The 20,410-nt window shown below is 41.0% G+C and overlaps 1 protein-coding gene across 1 annotated transcript in view; it reads right to left on the bottom strand.

Annotated features, from left to right (window-relative positions):
* The window catches only part of ADAMTS17 (ADAM metallopeptidase with thrombospondin type 1 motif, 17), a 180,157-nt gene that overhangs the window by 102,441 nt on the left and 57,306 nt on the right, over positions 1-20,410 (bottom strand). Inside the window, exon 6 of the mRNA XM_009586177.1 lies at positions 13,307-13,412. Within this exon, the coding sequence (XP_009584472.1) occupies positions 13,307-13,412 (106 nt within the window). The remainder of the gene's footprint in view (positions 1-13,306; positions 13,413-20,410) is intronic.

Genomic DNA, 20,410 nt, shown 5'->3' with positions numbered 1-20,410 from the left:
CATTTAAAAAGAATTAGTTCTTTTGCCATGGAATCTGGAAGGCAGCAAGTATGAGCTTGTGCCGCAAGGGACAGATAGCACACGAAAGACTGACATGGCAGGAACAGGCAGTGTGGCCTTTTACTCGCCCAAACATTTCATCTAAAAGCTTGCTGCCCATGTGGCCAAACCCCACTGACATCAATGACAGTCCTTTTACACGGTTTGATGGAAGTTAGACCAGAGCCATGAAGAACAGGGTGAATCATCTTATGATCTCCACAGCAATAATATCACATACCCACACTATTGACTACTTTTTCCAGCGGACATTCGCTCATGCGATTCTCTCTCGAGAATCCTTGCCTCTTTTGCAGAGTGGCTGATTCACAGAAGGGCAGGCATTGCCTGATGTATTCCAAGACTTTTGGTAAAATACAGGAATCCAGTTGCGATGCAACTGAACACTCACCGTTCCAATGGCCTGCCTCCACTGCATGTAATTTGTAGAACATGGTCCCAGCATAGCAACCTTTTCCTGAAAAAGCTTCAGTGTTTCTGGTAAAAATCAGCAGGTTCTGAGAATGCAGAGGTAGTGTACCACGTGGCAGAAAAAGGAGTGCTCCACCAAACACAAAGTCCTAGAAAAAGCTAAAGTTGATCAATATATGCACAAATAAACTTGGTGGAAACTCCACATTGAAGAGGTAGCATTACCTCAAGAAAACATCCTTCTTCTTTCTGATCTTAATACTCACTCTTTTCCAAGTCCCATGTAGTATCTAACACAAATCTCTAAACGTGAGAGCTGTCAACCAGAGTAGCTCCAGCAGTATGCATTCAGACTCAGAAAGAACTGTGATTACACAGCATGGTGTAAACCACTCAGTACCAACTCTCTCAGCACAGGTGGGGTCCTGTCCTATTCAGAATCCTGTCTCTCTGAAGGAAGACTTTTAAAGATGCAAAGTAAGGTACAAATCCCAGTTATCAGGGGTGAGCACGTAATGGCTCTAACAGCCCATTTCCCTACTGCATAAGGACTCAAAAGTGGCCATAGTGGTTCAGTCTGATCATGCTGATGCAGAAGGGACTCACCTGAACCTACGTGGGCAATGGACGCACGGGAAAGGCTCATGCAATGAATCCAATCGCATGCCCAGGGCTTCTCTGCCCTCGCACCCTCCCAACAGGATCAGGAGCTCAGCACGCTTATGCTTATAGTAACAATTGCACTGTCTTTTGTGTTCATGAGAGCTCACAATGGCTTCCACACCAGCCTTTCTTTATTGGCCCTATGGGCCTTAAACATCACGCAGCATGTAGATTCCTGGCCACTTTCCACTCCTAGAGCACTACCCCATCCTCACTGCAGTCATGCACCCAGATGCTCAGCATTTCTAAACCCTTTCACATGCTTTGATACATGCCAACACTACACAGAGGCAACAGGTTCCTGACACAACAGTACTGGTAAGTCAAGGATTTCTTTAACAGTCCAATTCCTCTTGAAGGAGTGAACACAGATATATCAAAAAACACTCATTGTAAAACATGCCTCAGTGACTCTCTACTGGGAATCACTTCTTTCAAGCTACCAATGAAGAAATACTGGCTACTTGTCACGATCACCCTAGAGCAAGAATAAAGTTACCTGAGGGCCAAAGGGTAACGTCCCCATGAAAATGTATGCACTGAGCTGTTTCCTTACCCTCCACAAGATTTAATCCACTTCTTGGACATAAAAAATGCTCGCTCTCTCACTTGCTTCAGTCTGGTTTCAGAAAGCAGGGAATTGTTGCAGAAGGAGCACTGTGACTATGAATGAGACAGTGGTGGGCAGAGAAAGATTCTGCTCATTTCTCTCTTCTGGTGAGCAGAGGCTGCTGTGCTCCATCTGTAGCTCCTTCTGTGCAGAAAGCACCCTGGTGCATCGCAGAAGTAACATGCTGAAGGGTAACAAGCTGTTTGCTTTCAGCACTGCCTGAAGTGGGTGAGAATGAGACCTCAGAAAATGTGACATGCATTTCCTCAGAAGATGAAAAGAGAGTATAAATTGTAGGGTGGAAAAAAGACAAAACCCTGGGATAGCTGGGTGGGATTTCCCACCCACTAGGAAAGAAAGACAAAAGCTCAGTAAGAACGGCTGACGGGTCTGTCACTCAAAGTTACCAACCTAAGGGGAAGCTCTTGCATGCAATCACTTGAGCGCAGTTTCCTAAAACTCCTGTGAAACCAGTGAAAGCCTCCAGTCAACTACATTAATGACTGAGGGTCAAACCTGAACAAAGAGATGCAACATGAGACATCCTTTAAAAGAAAATGCAAGGAGAAGGGAGAGACAGTGGAGCATATTTGCCAAATATGTGCAACACATGTAACCACAAATCTCCCACACTCTACCCCATCAGGAAGCCACCCACTGCTAAGCGCTGGGGGAAGCGGGGCAGCCTGGGGAATGCACTATAGGAGTTAGGAATGCTGTCTGCCTTCCCCACACTGGGAGATGAATTCTCCATTCCTGGAGGTGGGAATGAGGAGATGGCCAACAAGAGGTGTGAAGTAACTGTAATATATATAATTCTACCAGCATCAAGTCTTCTGAAGTCTCCAAACAAGCCAGTGGATACATGCTTTATGGTTCCCAGAGCAGCAGAAGTCCTTTTCACAGAAAGAAATATTTTTCAGCCTCTTTCTTTTATTCTTTTTTCTTGGTCTACGTTGCCAATCACTGTGGGCTTGCAGATTCAATGCAAGAAGAAATCCATCCTATCTGACCTCTTACACTGATTCACCAAAACGACAGGTGACTGTAGCGGACAGAAACAAACCTGCGTGCTCTCTTTGGCTTGCAAGAATGAAAAAAACCCCAACTGTCTAGAAAAAAAGTTGCACAGGAAATGCATGATCCAATTCTATTAGTTGCAGTTATAATCTAGCAATGGATCAGTCTGCAGTAGTTCAGCTGAAGACATTTGGTATACAGACATGGTATTTTCAGTGGTATCCTTGTCACAGCCACTTCCATCGCTCAGGAGTGCTCCCCATCCTTATGGAAACTTCGTTTCCGGTAATGCTCCTCCTATATACCAGCTCCCTAAACTCTTGGGATTTTTCATAATGACGCAGCTGGGAAAATAATTCATAATCCCAGAACCATCTGGCCTTCGCTGTTCATAAATGATTTTAAAAGCTCAGCACGCTATCTCACTTAGTCTCACTCATTTGATCAGCAGGGAGAGACTCAAAATCAAACAGGAACGTTGCAAATTATGGCTTGGTATCAAAGCAATTTGGAAATGATATGTTCAGACCAATACTGAAGTGCAATTCTTTGGGTAGTGGGCGTGCCTGGTTGCCTACAAACCTCAGGCTAACGAAGCCAAGTTTGCTTTCATATTGTCAAAGAATGCCACATGAAGAAAGTAAAAAGCAACTTGAAAAGAGACACTCTTGCTTTGAATAACTTTGGCTTGAACGTGTTAATGTGAAGACAAATTACAGAGAAACAAAAAAGTCTGTTATCTTCAGAAGAAGATATCTCTTTAGAGGGTCTTTAGCTGATAGGAGGTGCAGCATGCATGATGACAGCTTTTTGGAGACCGCGTAGGAGTTTTTCTCATGTGATTCTGTTCATTATACTCAGAGGTGCTGCCTGCAATACGCATTTGGGAAAAAATTTCAGAATGAGCTGCAGGTATGTATTGTAGTACTTAAGGTATAAAAAGAAAACATGAATACATTTTTCTAAACAAAAAAGTTGTTTTTTTTCTTTGAATGGAAAGATCATATCTGGATTAGTATTGAAAAGGTGTCAATAACAGAGTGAAATAATGGAGAAAGAGGTAAAAAAATATACCCAATGGAGAGGATGACACTTAAAATGAGTAGATGGAAGATGATGCTTGTGCACACAAGCAGAAAAGCAGAAAACAAAGTCATTATTATAATGCTCCTGTAGGAAAAACCCAGTTTGTCACATTACTTCTAAGCTAAACCCAGGCAATCTGCATTTTTATCAAAAATTGACCATTGATGACCATGGTGGGTCATGATGGATACTAGGGAAGAGTTCTGCCCTCTTGGGCTAAATCTATCCCATGTTACATGGCAAGCAGCTTTACTTGAGATAAAGGAGGTGCTAGACAGGAAAGAATCTACCCATTGAAAGGTGCTAGCGGTTGTGTTTTTGAGAGGAAGAAAAGAAGCTGTGCTTTTCCTTTGAAGGAAAGATACTTTTTGTAAGTATAAAGACTACCTAAACTAAGAAGCAAACTGTTTCTAGGGAGCATTTCTTTATCCTGTCTATAGTTTTAATGTGTATAATTAAAATGAGTATTTAAAACGCTAGATCAGAAACCTGCCACTTCATTAGCTATCTCCGGACTGATGCCAGCAAACAGCAGGGTGGTAGGAAGGAAGCACAACTGGTAGCAGGTGGAAGAGACAGGCAGGCTTTGGACTCTCACTGGCAGGCGAGAGTCAGCTACCAGAGGGTGGACATCAGGAATTTCTGAAAGGTCAAACTGTCCCGTTTATGGATAAGATCTGGCATACAAAATGAGTGTCTCAGCGGACTTCAGAGCAGAGAAAGAAGGTATAGTAAAAAAATACTCATTTTTAAGGCTGAACACCCTAAGCTAATTAGAGCCCAGCAGGAAGGAAACTTTTCAAGCAATTTTCAAACAATTATGATCAGACTCCTTTTGCTCTGATTTGTTTTACCTAAACAAGAACAAAAGCAGAAAACTGAGAAAACTGTGGGTTATTCTTCTCTTTTTTGGAAACTGGGGTTCAAGTAAAGACATAGATGACAAAACTCCCTGCTGTGTTGGATCCAGCAATGGAAAGAGGCCCAGCATCTGATGTAGGGAGGATTTTGCAAATGGAAAGGGATCAGTGAGAACAAAGAAGGCCTGTTTATTTCGTTTGTCTAATAAACTCTTTTTGCTGAATTTTTTTCCCAAACACAACTGTTGGCCAAGAGGCAGCCAACCTTGTTCCACTACAGTGCAGCCTTCCACTGACATAACAGTAAAGGGAACCACATTTTTAGAGGCAACAACATTTCCACTGGCGTTGCTGCTGCTGAGTTACTACCGAAGGCTTTTCCAAGTGACAGTCTGGGATTTATCACCTTCCCCAGCTCTGCAGTCATTTTCACCTGGAACCTGTTGAACTCAGCAGGCCAGGCAGACAGCATGGGTTACAGGCTATTGGAACCCAACTGCTAGTGGAAAAGTAAATATTTCAGCTAGATTGCTGCCCTTGTATAAAAACAAATTATTATTTGGTAAATGGCACTTGCAAACCTAATATTTCCTGTGTTGGTGTGTACTGTAGAGGTTGCACAATGGGGACTTGTACTGTCCCTATGTTTTGGGTCACTGGGTGCACAAGGCTGTTGCCAGCAAAGCCAATGAAGTATGAAACCAGAACCCTTGTAGCAGGAAGCATATGCAAGATTTGCCAAATCATTACACCCCAGCTATTTAACATGGCCTTGGCTTACTCAGCAGAATAAGCCTTCAAAAAGAAAGACATAGCCGGCAAAGCCACAAAGCTATTGATTAAATGAAAATTGTGTTGTCTGGGAATTTCTAAATCACTGTCATTTGCCTGTTTGGTGCAGTTTTATTATGTTAAGTAAAGCTGTACAAGATGCTCAAAAACAAAGAAATTAGAAGGACTGCAAGAGAATGTTGCTTCACTAGGGATTACACTGACATCCCTCACAAAGCGTAGAGTAAAACCATAGAAACCCTTGCCCAGAACCACACTAATGCTTGCCACAAGAGTCCAGAAAGCAATGGGAGGTGGACATTCCCACGCCCAGTTCCAATGTGGTTACATTCCAAAATTGTAAATAAACTATCAAACTTGGAAGATACAAGGGTGAGAAAAGATACACATGATAGAGGGAAGGTACCCCACCACCATGTTAGGATTAGCAGGTTCAGTAACCACACCTGTAAATATCTACCCACCCAAAACCAAGCCTATTATCCAGAGTCTGGCACACGATACTACTCAAACCTCTATTTCTCCCTCCCAATCTTCTTTTTCTCTATGTGATTTCTGTATATGTTTTTCTTTATGTGATTTTCCTCTATGTGATATCCTACTGTCATTGCAAAAACAACTTGCCCAGACAAGGTTAATACCACAGGGATAGTCTACTTCTGGGATTCAAATTAACTTACTCGGGTATCATGTACTGTATTATATTGGGCAAACACACCTCCTGTTTAGTGGTGCTCCATCGCTACCTCTTCCTCAGGTCAAACCATCCATGCTTGCAGAATTCTCCACTGATTTTTTTTATTTACATATGTTTAGATCTACATCTGTCTTTGATCTCTGCTTCCTTTTGACTAACTTAGGACACAGTTTTCGGAAAGCTATTATCAAGCTTTACATAATAATTTTTTTTGTCTAAAACAGACCCCTCATTGTGTTACCAAAAGTGGAAGAAGCATCTCCTGAAATTTTAGGTTATACCTAGTTCTCTCTCAAAACCAGAATATGTTATTAAATAATTGCTTTTACTAGATCATACTGATTCTAATGTAAAAACATATATGATGAAATAGGCAGTGTTCCATTATGTCCTTTTGGAGTTGTACAGAGAAGGGCAACTTAACTGTGAAAATGTGCTTGCAATTATCTGTGGAAGAAGAATGAAACCTGGGAGGAGGGGAACAAGAAAAGGGAGCCTGGGAACAGAGAGAGACATTCCACAACAGATTTACAACACAAATGGCAGAAAATAAAATTAGCAACTCCAGGGTGGGTACGGACTGTTGCCAGCATTTTTGGCCAGCCTCAGGGTATGTCTACACGGCAGTCAGTCACTCCCAGTAATCCTGAGACTGCAATATACTGGAACAGCGACATACTCCTGTGAGATTTAAAATGGAGAGTGCTGGCGCTAATAGAATATAGCTGGGGTGGTAACTGCCTGAATCAAACTACCCAGCTACTCAGGAAGTCTTGGTGCAGCAACACAATGACTAGTACCTGAGCTTGCTAGAGTAAAACTTGCATGGGATTGCCTCTGGCTCCAGTCGTCCTTGGGATCCAACTGACCGTGATTTTCAACCCCTGCAAATGCAGACGTGAGTTCCAACACATTGTCTTTTGCAGCATGGTCAAAACAGCCACACAGGGTTTTACAAAGGCACAGAGGGAACTGTGCCACGGCTCTCCACCACAAGACAGAATCTACATCCAAACTGCCAGCAGTGCCATTGGAGAGGTTTATCCAGTCACAGGACAGATCCTGTCAGCCACAGGCTGCATCCCTGAGCGATCACATAAATGGATACTACCCTACAGGCTCACAAGATGGGCACCTCTTTGCAAGGTCTCTCTCTGATGAAATATTCACGCAGGAGTGAATAAGATACCTGTGGGCATGTGTTAAGCTAGCGTCTTTAACTACATGCTGAAATACCACCCTATGCATAGAAGTTTGGCCTCATTTGCAGGAGAGAGGGACTAGAGTTAAAATTGAAGTTGTCCAGATAACCCTGAAACTGAGATTTTGGTGCTTCTACGTGTTTGATTCTGCAACTTTAGTAATGTTGGTTTTAATGCCTTTTGGGAGGTAAGAAGTAATCTGGGGACAGATTGCTTCCTGGCAATTAATTGGTGTACTTTTGCAATAGCAATGAAGAAAAACGTTCCACAGAAATTCAGGTCAGGCAGAACCTGCCTAAGAAATGTGGGACTAACTCATGCCTCTGCTACATTTCAAACAGCAGTTGCAAGGTCTGCCACCTTCTCTGTGACTTATCTCGCTGTCAGCACTATAACACGCAAGGATCCTACTGGCTGCTTTGCTCACAGTTCTAAAAACCAGCTCTTTACAAATGCTATGAAGAAATCCTTCATTTGCCATCATTACAATGCAGATGGTCAAAAGAGCAACACAGAGCAGAAAAAGAAGCTCAGATGGGAGCTTTTTTGAAAAATAGAGTTAATGTTTAAAGTCAGCCAGGATAGAAACTACACTCAGCTGCCTACATCGGCAGAGCCGCGCGTTCAAGGCTGGACTACGGCGAGCTGCTCTAAAAAAGACAGAGTTGTTTCTTTCAACACAGCTTCTCAGCTCCCACATCCTGCACCTAAATGTTATAATCCCAGGATAAAATGAGAGAATTTGTAGCAAAAGTCCCTCCATTTTTATATCATTTCCAGAACCACTCCCCTTGCACCTCCACCATGATTTGGCTGGCTGGCTCCATTGCTGCCGGCACCGCACTGACTGGAATCACAAAAGAGACTGCTTAAGAAAAAGAAACAGTTTTATATCAGCACAGTGTGCACTCTGCAGCACTACCTGACTGCTCAGATCCATATCGCATTTACTGTGGTGGTCCTCAGCTTCCATGTGAAACTTTTCATTTTTAAAATGCATTATGACCAAATCTTTATAAACTGCAGGGTGGGGGAGAAGGGGGACTGTTAATTTCCTGTCTGGTTCTTAGGAATTAAGCTTGTATGCCTGCACCACACTGACCTGGCTTTGCCAGTGTAAGTTGTCACAGGGCGTTATTCTGTACCTTTTGGATCTGCTCAAGACACATTCCCCTTCAGTCTGCAATATTTTCACATTCTGCCTTACAACTACTTGCATGACAGAATTTCTCTGCTGGGTGCTGCACTAGACAGATCAGGGAGGTAAGTTTATTCACAATTCTATTAGCATAAATATCAGGCCACAAAGGGAACATCCAGAGAGTACTTTTCCCTTACCTGCAACACCACTATTGCTTGAGACACACCACAGAGGCCATACTTAATTATGCAGCAAATAATTATGCACCCTAAAGTAATTTTAACCAAGCTACATCTATCAATACTTAACATCTAAAGCAAATAATCATACTGGACAGAAACCTGCCGGTTCTAAACTCTTCTCTTGTCTGATTCTAAATCCGGAGCTGTTTGGTTTGTGGACTATAGGCTTTTTACCTTTGGACTCGTTTTTGTCCTCATCTGTTTCAGCTTCAAGTTTGAGGCCACGCGGTTTCAGACTGTTGGCAACGGATTGCATCTTGCTTATTGTCAGTTGATTTTGATTCACTTTCTTAAGGGCATCTGACACAGCGTGGCTTCCAGCCATACCACCTCCGGCTATTCTCTCACCATCTAGGCAGTGCCAGGTTCCGCTAGCTCATGAATGGGAATCTTCCCTCCTCACCCAAGCCTGCCCCCCATTCCACAACAGGAAAGCCGAGGCTGTTGAAAGAAACAGGAATGGCAACAAAGCTGGCATTGTCGTCCTGAAAAACCACTGGCTACAGCCCACCCGCTTCATTTAAGGGATAACGGATATAAGGATGAATCCCAGCTTTTGTTTAAAAAACTTATTTGCCTTTTTCTTTGGAGAATGACTTGAAAATGGTAACAATGTCACTGCTGTAGGCAAAAAGAGAACCAGGGGAGGGGGAAGTGGCACTATTTTTCTAAAAGTCACAGTTGTTCAGGGTGGTCTTTAGGGTATGAATCTTAGATCAACTTCACACTGGTGCAGTTCATGGAAGAGGAGGAAAGCACCATTCAGGATCCTGTTGACAACAGTAGGGCATTTTCAAGCTCTTACTGATGGAGTTGCCCTTTTAGTCTGAGGAAAGATGAGAGTAAGAAAGTGTTCAGCATATTAAGCTGTTTATAATATGAAGATCTTCGACTTACACTTTTTAAGACTTCAGGGACCACTGTGATCTCTGTGTCTTCCCTTTTGTGTAGGTCAGAACACAATGCTCCACCTGGATAAAAACTAACTAACTGTGGTTACATTAAAGTGTGTTATTTTAAAAGATATCCACTATTGACCACGCTGAATGAAGGAACAAGGCTTGCTGAGGATCCTGTCTTGCATGGTAAGAAGTTTATTATATGCAGCCTCATCACATTTTCAGTGGTCTCAACCCTGCCTGTCACCTTTTTGTAACAGCAAAATTCTTCTCCTGGACTCTTTGTAGGAAAAATTGTATCTAAATACAAATGGATGCTCCCTTTGTGTCCATGGACCAAAACTATCGCTCCAGATTTGAAGTTACAATTACAACAGATAAAAGTTATATCACTCACCCCATCATCAAGCAACAACAACTCTATAGGTTAAACCTGAAGATGAACTTTTATAGGACCTATAAGCATCACCCTAATGGACCTATTTAATGATGTCTCATGTTTTCACAGCGCAGCTATCCATAATAGTGTTTTTTGCAGTGAGTGCAAATGACATTAGTGGCAGATTAGGAATCTGACACATCAATTAGCAATCCATTCACTTTTTCCAAAGTCTACATCAGAAACTATCTGTGAATGCCAAACTGGGCTTGTGATCTCCACAGACATATGTTAGTCTTAGGGCAAGAAGTAATAAACCTCAGCTTTCTGCACTCATAAGGAAATCAGCCTTCAACAAAGCTCACAATTATGGCTCTCCAAAATTTATATTTTTGCCAATATGCATGTAAGTTTTGATTGGATTTTTTTTTTTTTTAATTAAGAAGCTTGCACCTAGTTTTCCTTGGTTTTCATTTTTAAACCTGAAGCTCATGTCAGCTTTGTTGTCTTCATCTCTGCAATGTGTTTCCTTACATTTCACAGTCACTTAAAAACTACAAGTTTGTAGGTAAAGTGTGCAAACGATCCTTCTATTTGCATAAGACATGCTGAAACAGGACTGCTCAGACCATCCTCTTGCAGTTCAAAAACAGACAAATAAGGAGAGGTCTGACAGCTAGGTAAGGTCAATGAAAAGACTCCTGTTGACTTCAATGCCAGAAAGGCACCAGTAAATTGACCGGACTTTGAAATAAGTAACTAGGCCACTGGTGGATGACAGTATAGAGGGATGATTTTGATGCTCATGTTGGGTGATGAGAGACAGATGGCATTTTTTCCCCTCTGTTTTGATTTGGCACAGTGGGTTTGATTATGCATGCTTATGGCTGGGCTTAAGCAAGGGAAGAGGGGGCAGAAGGGCTGAAGGGCTTGCTCCAGTGTGTGATAGAGAATTGCAACTCATTGTGAAACAGGCTAACCTGGAACGTGTCCCCACAACACCTGTGGCAGCAGAATCCTGCCAACAACTTCTCTAACCTAACCCAGCTAGCTCCTTCAGTTGGAGCCTTACTGGCTCAGTTGCCTGCCTTCTCAGAGCTACATTCCCCAGACTCAGACACCTTAGGTCCCTAGACTGGCTCTTACAGACCATCCAAGCCCCTCCAGTACTCAAGTACTCTTCCCAGTCTCTCTTGCATGAGCCTGTTCTAGTCTCTTCTCTCTCAGTAAAGTGGCTTATAAGGCAGCTCTGTTAGAAAATGCAGTCTCCTCTATTATTTGTCCTTCACCTGCAGTCTTCATTTAAGCTCTCCATCTCTCCCCAGAATTGGATCTATGAATCTCCTGAAGAGAAGATTCTCTGCACAATAGCACACTCACTGTCCAAATCCTCCAGAGTACTGAACCCAAGCCACTCTCTGTCAACCCCTTTAGACATCTCATACCCAACTCTTGAAACAGTTTTCCAAGATGGAGGCAAAGAAAGAAAACCAGCAAAGAAAGGACATTATGGTCTTACCACCAAAATTGCACTCAGAAAAGAAAATGGAGTTTGCTATTTTCTGCAGAGACAGAGAGCTGTATCCGAAAGCATTACATCCCCTATTTATGTTGTGGATTTTTTGCAAGGCATTATTAGAAAGAAGCGTGACAGCTCTGCTGGGAAACTTGGCAAATATGAGGACAGACCAGTCTCGCTCTTTTACACAGCTGGATTTTGTGCAGCTCAAGTATTTTTCCCTCCTGCTTTTGGCCCATCCAAAGATGAGTGCTGAATTTCCCTTAACATTACCCATAGGTTAATTTGTTATTACATTTAGGCTCAGTTTAACGTCTTGGCCTGCAATTTAAATAAAACCAAAACCAAATGTCCTTCATTTCTGCTGAAACCACCCTCGGTTTGGCTCAGCTGCCTTTAGTGTCACTGAAGGGTGAACAGGAGATTCATTTTCGTCTTGTCATTTTTGGTAGCAACCTAAATATCCTCCATGCAACTTTGAAATACATTGCCATAAAATAATTATTTGCATGGAATGAGATTGGCCAGAATCTGAACACGATACATTGGCTCTGACTTAGCTGTCAAATACTTGTTACTGTAGGAAAGGAAGATACAACAGACACATAAACAGTAGGAGTCCAGAAGGGTGCAGACAAAACTTATGCGCAACTTCTTACTAAAGGAACAATGGTGGGATTTCCCACCTCCCATCCAGAGAGGCTAAAGGAAGGAGTACTTGAAAATCCCATAGGTACAGCCCTTGCCCCTGTATAAATTTGTTCCTGGTCTAATTCTATACCTTACACAATCTAACTGTGACACAGTGCAGCCACAGTGATGTCAATAGAAAGGGAAAAAAGCTCGTAAGTGTTATGAGTAAGTGCATATTACACTTAGCCTGGAAAGCAGTGAATGTGGATGCTGACCTTTGGGTTAACTCATTAACTGCACTAAGACGATGCAGGTGACTCTTCTAGTCAATTTTGTTCTCTTCTGTCCATTGGATATTTACAGGCAGATTTAAAAAAATCTTCAAAGTCACCTGCAGAAAGTACCCGGTAATTTCATTCTGCAAATTTCTGTCTGAGTAGGAATTATCACGTTCTTTGCTGTTTTTTCCAGTCAGTGTTCAAAGTGTGTTAGTTAGCTGTGATTGAGCTGATAAATCAAGTTTTATGATTTCTTTCTGTTGATCAAATAATACTGCTTAAGGGCATTTCCAAAATACTGATGTTTACAATTTCAGCCATAATAGATTACTTCACATCTATGCAGAGATGAAACCATTACTAAAGTATTTAACTATTAAAATCCTTGACATAGACACCCGAACTTCAGAGATAACTTAGCAAGTTCAAAGATTTTGAAGTTGATGTAATTTTTGTGGACCTATGCTACAGTGTAAACAAAAGCAGAATTTGTCTCTAACTACTATCATCAATCATTTAAGAGAATGAGGCATCTTTGTGCTACTCAAAATAGCACAGAAAGTGCTATAGCATAGAGTGGAAATAGCATAGAGAATATGCATAGAGTGGAAAACGGGAGGATCAAATAGAAACATTTATGTGTGCTGAACTGTATATTTACGTAAGTCTCCTAAAAATTAAGTTATTTATCAATCTGCTTGATTTACGAAATCATAACAAACATGCCACACTAGTAATTTCACTTGTATGGCTTTAAATAAAAGTACGCTATAGTGGCATCAGTAAAGAAAGAAACAGAAGGACAAGTTCTTACTTGTGCCCAAGTTCATGTGCAATTGTAAATGCCAGATTGAGACCGTTGTCTTCAGCAAGAACACACTTTCTCTTGGCACTGCAGACACCTCCCAGGTAAGCAATTCCTGCAACAGAAACACAGAGAATGTTCCCATCAGAATCAGTGAAACAGCTCATTCACTCAAAACATACAGCAGTAACTCAACCAAAATGATAAAAAATACGCCCAGTATGAAAAACGTTAGAGCAGTTTGCATACAAAATCATCTGAGTGTTTTGTTCATCATCCTATTGAAAAATCAATCTAGAATTTTGTCAGACAGGAAACAAGTTAAACACACTCACCTTCACTGCCTTCATTGGAAAATATATTTCACTGTCTCAAAAACATATTTCACTGACTCAAACATATTTCACTGACTCAAAAATTCATCTAAGCTTGTCTATATAAGGGAAAATTTAAGATCTTTTCAGAGAGTCTCTGCTGTTATTGTTTTATTCCTTCTCCCCAACTTGATCCTGAAAATAGCGAGAACTCCATTTAAATGCTTGTTACGGATACTTTGGTATTAGCAGATGCAGTGAAGTAACCTTAACAAACATGCTGGAAGAAGGGGAAGTGTAAAGACCTTCCACAAATGCCTTTCATTTTTTTCACAGCAGATATATTTGCTTATATTTAACAGAAAACAAGAAATCTATTTCCTTGCTGTAATACTGTTCTCACAGAGGGGTAGCTAGGATCTAGCTGCCTTTAATGAGTAGACCACAACCATGCAGTGGAGACATCATCTTTTTTTTCTTTTCTTCTGTCAGAGTTGACAAAGCTGCGTTTATCAGGGTGCAAATGGTGTAAAACTTTAGACCTGGAAGAAGTCCAGTTCTGGTTTTATGAGTTTTGACAACAATATGGATCTGGGTATTTGTTGCCAGGGGGATTCTGGATGGAATGAAGGGATGGGCAATAGCCTTTTAATTCGGCACTAGCAGCAGAGAGTGAAGGCAGTGCAGAAATCAGACACTAACATTTGCTTACTTTAAAACTGCTGACTGTGGAAGGCCAGATTCATACCACATGCAAAAAATTAAATCAAGATTTAATCTTTTTAAATCAATGACCATAGAAGGCTGGATTTCAGCACTCTTCTTAAACTAACTTGCTTTTTACTTGCAGAATAGTCATAAGGATGTCAAGAAATTGCTCAGGAAGTAACATGTTACTTTGAGAAAGAGATTGTAACCTCAGCCCACACACCTGATGGCCTAATGAATGGATCGTAGAACAGAATCTCAGCTGTAGGTGTCTGCAGTGTGTCTTGGGCTATGAACATGCTTTCTGTTTCTTTTAAAGATCACAAAACATTTCTGGTTGATTTCTGAGAAGGAAGTAGATATTTCTCCTGATTTATATCTGCTACCATGCACCCTTATGGTGACTTACAAATAATAATACCCTCACCAATAACAGTCTTTTGCTTCCAACCTGGGAATCAGCAATTTCTGGGAATACTTCTGGCACAAGGAAAATACTGTTTGGGAAAATGTTAGTTTATTGTAAAGCCAAGAGCAGAAGGTCTGACATTAAGAGGAACTGCCAGATTTTGGTGAAAGGGAAGCAAAATTGAATATTTGAGTCACAGAAGATGAAAAGAAACAATTAGGTGACTCAGCCAATCCTCTGCTTCTTTAGATTTGTGCCTTTGTGCATTTTTGAGTTCTTAAATCCTCTCCCAGTGTGCATACATGAAACAGAGTACTTGGGAGGAAGGATGCTTCATGCCAAATTGCTAATCTACTCCATAGCTGCCTCTCCACTGGAGCATACTATGCTTGTCACAGGAGACAAAACTGTGATGGCGCATTGGCTGCTGGTAATCCTGATCCCCAGCTGTGAGAGAGGAACACTAGCGAGGGCTGTTGAGTTCACCTTCACTCATTAGCTTGCTCAGCCCCGGCTTTCCCACAATGGTGTGCTATGACCCTGTGGCACAACTACCATCTACTCAAAAGTTGCTCCTAGAGATCCTTCTGCCTTTTGGGGATGAGGCAAACATAGCTCATAATAAACTGACCCAACTCAGCTGAAATACAGTTTTACTAAATAGGGAAGGATATTTTGGTTACCTTTCAGCAGTTTTAGGTACAGCCAACAGCAATGACCAGAGCAGGATTCTTACTGAAAGTGTTTCATTCCTACCACTAAACCTGATTATTCTGCCTTTATCTTCCATTTAACCAGTGCCAATATATATCTCAGTTGTATCTGACACATGAGGTTTTAACTGAGAAGCAACAAAACAGTATTGCATCTTAAGCTCCGTGGTCAACTAGGCAAGCCAGTTTAGCTTGAAATGATTCATGCTAATTTCCTTCTGATAAATTTCATAAAATGAGACTGAGTCAATGTTTGCTGTCACTTGGAGATGGAAGGGGGCAATATTTCCATGGTTGGGAGATGTGGTGTAGCAAAATAGTCTAGAGTTCTGTCAATATATTAAAAGAGGCTAAATATCAATTAAAATGTTAAATGCATTACCTCAAGTGGTAATTCTTCTGAAGACTTTATTTAGTGCTTCTAATCCCCACTGAAATTGACTGGCAACAACACTGCTCTGTGCTAAACCGCTCATTATTCAAAGGTGGAAAACTAACGATTGAGGACTTGTATATCCATCAGTGGCTGAAAAAGTTACTGTGGCTCAGTTACAGACTCTTATTTTTATTAGTTATTTTCAATACTTAATGTGAATCCTGTGTGGCCATTTTATAATATTTGCAATGACCAATTTAAAAATGTAGACATCTAAAGTTAGTTTATTATTACAATTATTACAGACTTCTGTTGCAGTGGAGCCCAGGGATCAGACATAGGAATAGAAGTGGACTGGGCAGGGAAACTCATAATCCTAGAAAAGCAGATGGCAGAAAACTTTGCATTACACGAAATGAACTCAGTAAGAAGTCCAGCTCATGAACTGCTGAGTGCTTATTAATAAGAGTCATTCTGGAAGAGCAAGCCAGTTATAACAAATTGTTATAACATTTTAAGCCTGAAAAAGCTTGCCTCAAAAATGTTTTTGAAATATATATTTTTTATCAGACTGTTTCCTAAGACTATAATTTTCTTTTGGACCAATACATTTTACCATTAATTCTTTCATTAGAACATAAATAGCAAATATGCTATTGATCTGCAAACATAATACAGTTCTTTAGTAAATATATCTGAACCATTAAGATAAACGCAACTTTTTTGTAACCCAAAACGATGATTGGGTTACATACAATTGATATGCAGAGAAAAATACACCTTTAACCGACAATTATAGTAGTACAATGCCTTCGTAGCTGCATTAATATGATATATTTTCTTCATTGGGATGAATGGAAACTGTTGTTTGCCTCTTAAAATTCCAGATTTTTATCTGAGCCTTTCAAGTCTACAGAACTGGAATAGAAACTTCATGAATTCAGGTATGTTTGTGAAAATCCTGGCATGCTGTGGTTCTACTAGGCTGGGAATAATATAAGAGGAACTTATCTTATTTGGTAATTTTGCTTCTGGCCCTGTCTGGGAGACAGGTGTGTGAAAATGAAAAATACGGAAGAAAGTTGAACTGTTTTTTTTGTTGTTTTGTTTTTTTTTTTTTAAAAAAAACTCCCACACTTCTGTGCTCATGCAAATATACAGACAGTGGCTTTCTTCAGGGGAAAAAAGTCCTTATCTTTCCAGATACACTACAAACTGCCAGCAATTACCACAAATCTATTTTTAATATCAAAAAAGGTCAAGCAGGAACATCAGTGATAGCGGGAAAGGGAAGCCAATTACTATTTTTACTATTACCAAGTGTGAGGGTTTTTTCCTTTCTCTCATGAGAAATTGCATAATTACAGTCCATAACTTCTGTGCTTGGGTTTGAACATGCAAAGCTATCTACACTTCCAGAGCAAACCTTAGGACACAGGCAACTGTGTAAACTCAGATTTATCCAAAAAGTTGTCATACATAAACAGTTTGCAGCTGTTGGCCTTTCTGCCAGCTAATGAGCCCTGTGCTGCTAGCAATATCTCTAAGGGGAATGATTACATTTATCCTACCAGCTCAGCTAGGCATTAGGATATTACATACTTGCCACAGCGATAGCCAAAGCTGGAAGAAGAGAAGCTCTGGTGCGTGGGTTCACATTTCATCCTATTCGAAACACCCGGGGCTTCCTTCTGATGGCTGTGGAATATTCACTCAGCAAGTGGTTTATCCAGGTATTCCAGCTTTCAACTCTCTAATGTCTTGTTTTCATTGCACTCCTAATACTTTAATCTCTTCTTTTGCCAGCCACCTCTGGATACAGAACTTTTACTTGATTAAAACTTGGCTAGCTTTCCTCTTCTCAATGTATTTGCTGTTGGGAAGGGAGCCAAAATTGAAGTCCTGAAGTCTGCTTGGCACAAATGGAGACTCACTGCATATCCACATGCACAGAGCAAACCTCCCATTCCCCACCATTACTAGTTTGGTGTTGAGCTGATGTTTTTCTCATCCTCCCATGATTTTCAATTTGTGCAGCTCACACATTGCCACCAATTACACTCCTGTAGCCTCTCTTAACATCCTACATAAGTAAAATCAGGAAACCCTAGCAGTGATTCATGCTCTGCCTTTCCGTTCAATTCCAATGATATGTTTGACAGAGATGCCCTGCCTGTATTTACACATCAAGTCAGTCACCAAGGGAATCTTTCAGTGGTTATGATACTTAAAAATGAAAAATACTCTTCCTTTCTATAAAGCCTACATATAAAAGGTTCCAAAATTTGAAAAACATTAAAGAAGAAGTACCCACTAAAGTGCCTCCAAGACAGGTGATAACACAATCCCTGTCCTACACCTGAATAAACAGAGGTCCCAAGAAGTCAGCGGTATCCAGGTGAAAAAAGAACAGTATCCATGGAAGGACTCTCTCCAGCATATACAACACAGAGAGGCTAAGGTTGTTACCATCACTGTCCTACTGAGCCTCCAGTTCCCAGTTTGGTTTACAGGGATCATCCAGAAGAATCTAAAAGGGTGAGCTCTTCCTTCATTTTACGAGAATGTGCTAATTCAAAGCCAGACATGCAATTTTAGTGGCACAGATTAATTTGGCTTAATGCTGGATAGTCATCTAGATGCCAATTTCTGTTAATCTTGCAGTCACAACATGGTTTCCATTAGAGTTTAATATTCACGTATGGAAACTGTTTTCCTTAGCAGTAATTTTCATTGTCACTGTATTTAATGAAAACCACACTGGAAACAATACACTCATTATGAATCACAAGTACAGGAATTATAGTACAACCAGTGCATGGGAGACAGCTATAGTCAGGTATGAAAACAAGTTAACAATCATGCCAAATGCTGTACCCGATGCAAGTCACAGTATTTTGAACTCAAGTATTTATACAGGAAGATTTTCTGATGCTATGGACCATCCAATGGAACTGGCTCCCAGACACTGCAAGAAGTCAGCCATAGCCATTTCATATAGGTCTCCCCATAAGTATGCCTTTACTCTTAATGGGAATGTGAAATACGAAATAAGCTCAATCTCTAAGTGCCTGAGAAAGAAATCTGACAATAGGGATGCCATTTTTCCTCAGTTTGTACTTAATCGAAGGACAAAGAATATGACCCACCGTCTGTCTCATTCTCTTGGTGCCATACAAGAGACAAAAATGAGTCCAGGGAAGAAATTAGTTCGATTCACTTGACCTTGTTGAGTGGCAGAACATCCACTCCCTGTTGAGGGCTTAAATTCCCTCCAGGGTGGGAGGTGGTTGAACCGTATCGAGGAAACAAGGCAACATAGGACTGGTCCAAATACAACTTTCTACGCAGGACTGGGAAGGCACTCAGATAACAAGGGAATACTCAAAGTCTTCAAAAGGAGTTTGTAATTCCGCAGAATTCAAGCTCGAATACCATCCGGGTAGGTGTATTGTGTATACGACTCCCCTGCTTTTAGCTCGTGGAGGAAAGCAGTGGAGGAAGTAGTTTCCAGCACTAATTTTTTTGAGCACTGGTAAGGCCATGCCATTTCCACAGGCAGAAGATGATCTGGATTCCTGGGAATCACAAGAAACCTCTAGCTAAGGGCACGTGAAGTTCACTCCTCCAACTCTACAGCACACATTTGTTTTCATATAAGGTTTTCAAACTGGTATCCAAGTCCCCATATATATTCCTCCCTGCCTCACTGAGAAACTGGCAAGTACTACACCAACTTTAGAGAAAAGTGAGCTAAGACACAACATTCAAATAACTGGTAAGATCACACAAGAAGTCACCACTACTTCTGAGAATACACATCAGACCCTGACTTTCTGTACATAGCTAACTTGTTGCATCAGATCACCAGATCACCAGAATCCTCTTCTTACTTTGGAGAATCTACCTTATCCCAAATTTCAACATAACCTCTATAAAACTCTGTTCCTTGCCTCCAAACCAGCATGACCTGCAGAGATGTAGCACGCTTTCCCAGAACTCAGTGTACTCTGTGGCTGGACACCTCCCCTATGGGACTGACTGTTGTCCTGTAGTGCCCAATAAAATCTTTTCTTCCTTGTAACTCTGAAAACACTGTCACTTCCAGGATACACAACTGCTGTCAGAATCCCAAAAGCCCAGAAAGAAAAATAAATAGCTGAAACACAAAGCGTAGTTACTTTCTGAATCTCTTGATTTTCATTACACATACCCTGAAAGACTAACAAAATCTCTCCCTGATATTCACAATACTAGCTGTGATGTTTCTACAGCTGATAACGTAATACTCCTCAGAATACAAGGTCCAAACAGCGCAAATGAATGAAATACACAATACCTTTTATAGGGGATACTTTTCTGACTACTGGGAATACTTAAAGATATTTGGTACTGAAATACTGCTGCGGTGCCCAACGGTCTTGCGACTGGCCCTGGATAACATTTCATAAGACCAGGACTGTAATTGTGAAAGCAAGATTCAAGCATGTGCCTTAGTCTTTGTGAAATGACTGCGATTCATGCAGATACACCCAAATCTTAGCCATGGCACTACTGAAGCTCAGCAGAACTTCTCAGTTGACTCTTTCAGCC

Source organism: Fulmarus glacialis, unplaced genomic scaffold (assembly GCF_000690835.1).
Source record: "Fulmarus glacialis isolate BGI_N327 unplaced genomic scaffold, ASM69083v1 scaffold811, whole genome shotgun sequence".
NCBI classification, from domain to species: Eukaryota; Metazoa; Chordata; class Aves; order Procellariiformes; family Procellariidae; genus Fulmarus; species Fulmarus glacialis.
The sequence above is the reverse complement of the archived record's forward strand: the minus strand, read 5'-3'. Positions and strand labels throughout refer to the sequence as shown.